The following is a 7,114-nucleotide window of genomic DNA, read 5'->3' on the forward strand; positions in this document are numbered from 1 at the left end:
CCATAGGACCATGTGGAGCCAGTGGCAATCAAAGAGTTAAAACTCGTGAATCTCCACTGAGTTTGCTCATGTGTCTCCTGACTGCCTGGAGCACTTGCCTAAAAGGAAAAAAAAAAAAAAAAAAAAAAAAAGTCCAGCCCCTTGGAATTGCCCATGTTCACAGAAGGAACTGTGTTCTGGTGTTTTGCTACGAATTCTGCTCAGTTGCCCTTTGCCACGGAAACACAGAAAATAACGCGGCTGAGCCTTCATTTTTTGAACTTGGTGTCTTCATTCTCTTGCAAAAAATCCAAGTCAAATTATGTTGAAATTGTCTGCAGCTTATTTCTGTAACTAATACATAAGCACTGGTCAGTGGAATAAGAAACAACAGATGGACAATCACCGGACACTGCAAAATAAATAAATAAATAAATAAATAAATAAATAAATAAATAAATAAATGTATGTTAAATTTCATGACCTCAGAAACAACAACAGCAAAAAACTGTTAACAAAAGAATCATAACGGTTAAATTGAACCAATTGAGAGAGTGAAAATTTCGTATAAGGGAAAGCTGTGAAATGAGAGGAAACATGAACGAGGGGCTGACAACATCCTGGCCAAGGTGCTGAGAGTCTGTGTAAACCTGGTCAGAGCCTGGGTGTTAATATGCTTTCTTAGCAGAGATTGGAAGAGCCACTCTGGTGGATGGTCCAGACACCACAACATTTGCATACCTGGAACTACTCTAGGAAATGAGCAAGAACACTTCGTGCAAAGTTATTGTATAAACACGCTGAATCCTGGCTAAGCCCTCCCCTAACAATTGTGGATTTCCACCCCTGCCCTTTCTTTTCTTTTCTTTTCTTTTCTTTTCTTTTCTTTTCTTTCCTTTTTTTAAGAATGAAGAAAAACTAAGTGTTTCAAGTAAAAAAATCACCAGAATCCATGAATACTCTTTGTCCCCCGACCTCATGACTTCTTTACTACCAAAGGTTTTCTTTTCATGCTACTAGCAGAGGAATAAAACAGCCACCGATATTTCATCAATCTCACTCGCTCTCTCTCTTTCTCTCTTTCTCCCTCCTCCCCCCCCCCTTCACATGTAAGCATAAAACATAGGCTCGTCTTTCCAGGGTGTTACATTGGTGATAATTTCCTCAGACATATCAAATCAGGTTGTTTCTGGCTTTCGACTTTTGTGTCTGTGACACATTTAATACAATACAACTCCTGGGGACATAGAAACAGGTGCAACATGGGAGATCCAAGGCAGCTCTGCCTACCTTTGTAGCTCAGGAATCTGATGTTTTTTCTCTCCTTCACATTTAAAAATTAAATCACACATGAGAACAACTGACATCGGAATCTGCCTTTCTATTGATATTCTTGGTATTTATACAAAATCACATGTATATGTTGAACCAAAAGCTACACAAAATATATATTTAACACATCACTAGTAAAGATGCAAATTCAGCTGCAAATTCTAAAATGACTGATGTGACAAGATTTAGTTTAAAATACAAGCTAGGCCCACCCACCTATTTTAATCTATAAATTAATAGGTTTACTAGCGTTTTAAATTTACACTCTTTTTTTACTTCTTCTTTAAGAGAGACAAACTACATTTACCTAGCATTTTTTTTTTTTTTGTCAACTCTTGATCTTTTCTAGAACCCTTCAGGAAAGGTCAAGCAACTTTTTTTAAAGGGGATAGAAATTTGTAGGGGTAAAAGGAGCAGGATTGAATCTGGGTAAAGCCCTTGGTGCCCGTTTGGATCCAAAGTGTATTAAAGTGGCAGAATTCTAAACCTCTCAAAGGTGGGATTTATAAGGAAAATGCTAACAACACAACCTCAACCATGCCAGGCTGCCAGGAATTACACTAAGACCAGAACCATGCTCTGTCACTTTAGAGTAAAAGATTGTGCAGCTGTCAAACAATGAGGCTTGTTTATTTGTTTGTTTGTTTCACTTTTGCAAAAGTTCACTTTTCGCCTTTTCCAGGTGTCCCTAAATCAATATGTCTGCTCGGGAAGGAGCTATCTCAGAGGAGGAGAGAAAGGAGGGTTCTGTAGGGCTGGCCTCTAGCTTTACATCCTGTTTCATTAGAGGGGCTTAGCCAGCTCTGCTTAACTGCTCCTGCCCTGCTTCGTTAAAAAGGAACCAGGAAGGGGGAATGAGGGAAAAGGAGAAATAGAACAGGACACTGACGTTAAATAATAAGACACTTAAGCGAATCTAGGTCTAGAGAAAACAATGTATCAAGGATAAAAATGAGTAAGACAGAGAAAAAATATTGAAGGCTCCAAAAATTAAGAAAGCTAAACCTTAGGTTTAAAAAAAATAAATAAATAAGATGTTCTGCTGCCACATGTCAAGGAGAGAGAAGCAGCATATGTTAGCAATGGTTTTCCTGTATATTGAAGGGAAAAAGTACAAGCAGGTTAATACCAGGAGATCTGGGAGAGTAACTGAGTGGAGTTAGTGGCTCAGCGGTGGGCAAAACAGGCAGCTTCAAATCTAACCAAAGACTCACTGTAGCTCTGTAATTGGTCTGTGTGCGGTTCTGTCTGCGTACATTCTTCTGAAAAGTTGTGGAAAAGACACCAGCAAGTGCAAGGGAACATTTGAAGATGTCTTTCACAGACCCCAGATAGAGAAACTGATCTTTTATTCTGAAATCCTGAGAAGCAAAGAAGTCTGGAGCAGAAAAACACACAGGCACACACCCTTAAGTTACATGCCGTAAAGCAAAACAGGGAAATAAGCAGCCCTTTGCTGACCCGTTTGTCGACCTTAATCTTGGTTTCCCTCAGCATCCAACCCCAGTTTCTAGTTCCCACACATGGCTCTCCTTTTCTGGTACCCAGATGCACCAGGAGGAGCTGGTGATCCTTGCAAAACAACAACCCCACAAACAACAAAAACCTCTCTCACTTACACAAAAGCCCACCTAGCAAATGAATGGAATATTAACGACTGCCTAACAGTTGCACCATTGGCAGGGCGAAACCCATCACTAACACAGCTCTTTCTACAGATTGCCGGTGAGACCCGAGCAGCTAGAAGAGAAACACACCTACTGTATGTGAAAGGCTGGTGCAGATTTTTTCCCTATCAGTCTAACCTTCTGTGTTGATGCATGAATGCTGGTACCCACTTACAGGGATGCCAGATGATCAGTGCAGAATGAAGGTCCCAAGAGAGGATCACATGGCTCTCTCTGCCCTGTGACGTCACTAGCAGATGGCATGGGTACCAGCTCTGGCAGTTGGCATCAATGTCACTTTTTAGAGATCAATGAGATAGTGCAGATACACACAGATCTAGAGGCTCCAGGAGACGATGCGACACTCAGCCTGAAAAGATTTGGAAGATCCAAAATGAAAACTGATTATTGAATGAAATTAAAACCTAAGGTAATATAAATAAAGATATACTCAATTGATACTGGCTTTGCATGCAAGTATTTAAAGATACAGTATCACTGTCTTAGAGTATTTCTATGTTCTTTGCCATCTATAAGTTCTTATCATATTTCATTCTTATGATGTAATTATCACATACTTTCATTGCTATTATGTAACATTGTAAATATGTGGACATTGTGTGTGTGTGTGTGTGTGTGTGTGTGTGTGTAGTGAGGGGCTGGAGATTGTTAAATTAAAAGTCTCTGTTTTAATATGCCTATTTGGTTGAAGATTTTAGATAAAAAATATTTGCTGCTTTGCCCAACAAAAACCAAAAAACAAATGCATTTTAAACACAAATTATTTTCCCCTTTCATTTGGGATTCTGAACACACGTGCACAATTGCAGGCAGAATCCTTGGACCGTTCCTGTCCGATATTAGCTAGAGGGAGACTTCCGTGGCTCTTAGAACAAAAACACTAGGAGCGGAACAGCAGTAAACAGACAATTACATTGGGGGAATTCTTAGATGTTAAAGCAGTTGCAACATTTGCTTTGATTTAAAAAAAAATGCCAGTAATGTTTGTGAGTTTTTTCCCATTTGTTTATAGTTTTATTTTGAAATTAGCCCACTCTCCTTTTCCCTGAGGCTGAGAGGGCAGTGCTCTCTTACATAGTTCTTTACTCATCAGAAAAAAATCAATTTTAAATTTGATCTGATTGATCTTTTCTTTAAATCTGCATGTTCTACAGTCACTTGTCTAAATTCCCAGTTTGAGGTTAACAGGAAATGAAGTTGGGCAATATTTTTTTCTAACAAAACCCCCTCAGCTTGTTAGCTTGAGGGAGAGAGAACACTTTTCGTTTTAAAAATTAGTCTCTCTTCTATTTTGTTCTCAGGGGAATTAGAATTAATGAAAGTCTGCATTATTATGTCATGTGTTTATTTGCTTTAACTCCATTCCATGTGTATTAAAAACCTAGCTTAAAATCCAAGAGAAATAGAAAATGTGATCGTCTTTGATAAGTATTTTATTTTATATTTTCTTTTGATAATTATAAATTGCTTGTATAAATTAAGACTTCTGCACAGATCAATGTCTTTATGATTGTTGATTGATCTGCACAAACTCGGGGTTTTTTTATTCAATATAAATAAGAGTCCTAGAATCAGTCTTTTTTTTAATGTGCTCTCGGAGTCTTATCATTTAGTCATCAAATATATTTGAAGTATATCAACTCTAAAAATTAAAACACTTTAAATACTATGCTGGCATTTTTTTTTTTTAGGTAAATTAAGGTTAAAGAACCATGTTAACACTACCGTTTGACGAGTCTGTCGTAATGCCCGAATCCCAGATGTGCAGAAAGTTTGCTAGACAATGCGAGGACCAGAAACAAATTAAGAAACCAGAGAGCTTTCCAAAACAAGTTGTCCTTCGAGGAAAGAGCATTAAAAGGGCCCCTGGAGAAGAAACTGAAAAAGAAGAGGAGGAGGAAGACAGAGAGGAAGAAGATGAAAATGGCTTGCCCAGAAGGAGGGGTCTCAGGAAAAAAAAGACCACCAAACTACGATTGGAAAGGGTCAAGTTCAGGAGACAGGAAGCCAATGCACGCGAGAGGAACCGGATGCACGGCCTCAATGATGCCCTGGACAATTTGAGAAAAGTGGTCCCCTGTTACTCTAAAACCCAAAAACTGTCCAAAATAGAAACTTTACGGCTGGCCAAAAATTACATCTGGGCACTTTCTGAAATTCTGAGGATTGGCAAGAGACCGGATCTGCTCACGTTCGTCCAAAACTTATGCAAAGGTCTTTCCCAGCCAACTACAAACTTGGTGGCAGGCTGCTTACAGCTCAACGCCAGGAGTTTCCTGATGGGTCAGGGTGGGGAGGGTGCCCACCACACAAGGTCGCCCTACTCCACATTCTACCCACCCTACCACAGCCCTGAGCTGGCCACTCCCCCAGGGCATGGGACTCTTGATAATTCCAAGTCCATGAAACCCTACAATTACTGCAGTGCATACGAATCCTTCTATGAAAGTACTTCCCCTGAGTGTGCCAGCCCTCAGTTTGAAGGTCCCTTAAGTCCTCCCCCAATTAACTATAATGGGATATTTTCCCTGAAGCAAGAAGAAACCTTGGACTATGGCAAAAATTACAATTATGGCATGCATTACTGTGCAGTGCCACCCAGGGGTCCCCTTGGGCAGGGTGCCATGTTCAGGTTGCCCACCGACAGCCACTTCCCTTACGACTTACATCTGCGCAGCCAATCTCTCACTATGCAAGATGAATTAAATGCAGTTTTTCATAATTAATGAGGAAAATGAAAATAAACAGTGGTCATTCACCTCCCACTCTAATTAAGACAAAGCAGATGCTTGTGGGCTGCGTACTTGGCATAACTCTATCTAAGGTGTTTACTAGTTTCTGAAGTGTGTTTCAAAGATTGTGAACATTTTCTATGGCATAATAAATCTCTTTTCGTATGAGAACTTCTTTTCCTTCCCTCTTGTCTGTATTACACTGTGATTCTCTCTCTCCTACTGGCAGGATTTTTCCTTCTTGTTTTAGTTTCTTTCAAATTCACTTAATTTGCTTGAACAAGGTGTCTAAGACTATGTTGCTGAATAAAGATGCACACCGCATAGTTCAATGTCTATCTCAGTTGTACAGTAATGATGAAAATGCATGTTATAAAAATCAGATGAGTAAAATGTGTTTATAATTACTAGGATTCCTATATGTATCTCTGAAAATTTAGTTTTTAAAATATAAAAAGAGCTAACCATGAAATTAAAAGATGCGTTTGAGGGTGTACAACAATATCAAAAGCTATGCAATGTTCTGTTTATTAGGGACAAAACTAAATGTATTCTGTTGGTAATAACTATTCCTCTTCAAGCATTTTCAGAAGAGGAAACACAGTATTTGGGGGAGGTTATCAGTGTCATCATTTGGGGACAATTAATTCAATCATGAAGAAAAAATATTAGCACTTGTTTTTGTATTGTTCGGGATTTTTCTGTACAGGTTTGTTACAGTGTATAATTGTGTTTTCCATCTTACAATTTAAAAGCAATTAAACATAGATATTTCCACTTATAAAGAATATCTATTAGCATGGTATTTTTTTGCATGATACTTATTATTTCCTGGCACACAGCTGCTTTCAGTTTTTAATGCTCCCGCCTCCCTATTTTAGAAATCTTCCTGGATTAAATTGTAAGGACTCAAACAAATTTCTTTAAAAACAAAAACAAACAAACAAAAAAAACAAAACAATCGCCAAAGCGTTTTCCAGAATTTTCTTTTGAAAGTATCCTAAATGAAAGAAAACGCGACCGTGAGTGTTAAACACCCTGGGGAAACAATGGTAAATCCGGCTAACCTTCAACTCCAGCCTAAATTCGGTGGCAGTTTTCCAGCAGCCCCCAGAGCCGGGGTTTAAAACGGAAGCTTTATCTCTGGGCCTGTTAAATGCCTGGCTGATTAGAACCTAAATTCTGTGTGATTAAAAGTTTCCTAACAAAAGGCAAGCAAAAACTTCCTTTAATATGCCGGGAGAGCTAGCTTCTTAAAACAGGGCTGAGCCAGTTCCTGGAATAAGGTGGTATAGGAGGAGGTCTGGGCAGGTCTGCTTCCCAGGGTATGGGAAGTGGGCATCTGCGCGGCCTGTGGAGGACAGCGGGACAAGCTTGCTGCAG

At 39.2% G+C, this 7,114-nt stretch overlaps 1 protein-coding gene across 1 annotated transcript; it reads left to right on the plus strand.

Moving 5' to 3' along the window:
- The first annotated feature begins 3,155 nt into the window (after positions 1-3,155).
- Positions 3,156-6,503, plus strand: Neurod6 (neuronal differentiation 6). The gene is made up of 2 exons (XM_034519487.2): positions 3,156-3,408; positions 4,691-6,503. Exon 2 carries the CDS (start codon positions 4,712-4,714, stop codon positions 5,723-5,725), a length of 1,014 nt encoding a protein of 337 aa, XP_034375378.1. The 5' UTR covers positions 3,156-3,408; positions 4,691-4,711; the 3' UTR covers positions 5,726-6,503.
- Positions 6,504-7,114: the final 611 nt, after the last annotated feature.

This window comes from Arvicanthis niloticus, chromosome 15, assembly GCF_011762505.2.
Source record: "Arvicanthis niloticus isolate mArvNil1 chromosome 15, mArvNil1.pat.X, whole genome shotgun sequence".
Classification (NCBI taxonomy): Eukaryota; Metazoa; Chordata; class Mammalia; order Rodentia; family Muridae; genus Arvicanthis; species Arvicanthis niloticus.

Coding starts and splice junctions, on each gene's coding strand:
- Neurod6 (XM_034519487.2), top strand. CDS start 4,712: ATGTTAACACTACCGTTTGACGAGTCTGTCGTAATGCCCGAATCCCAG.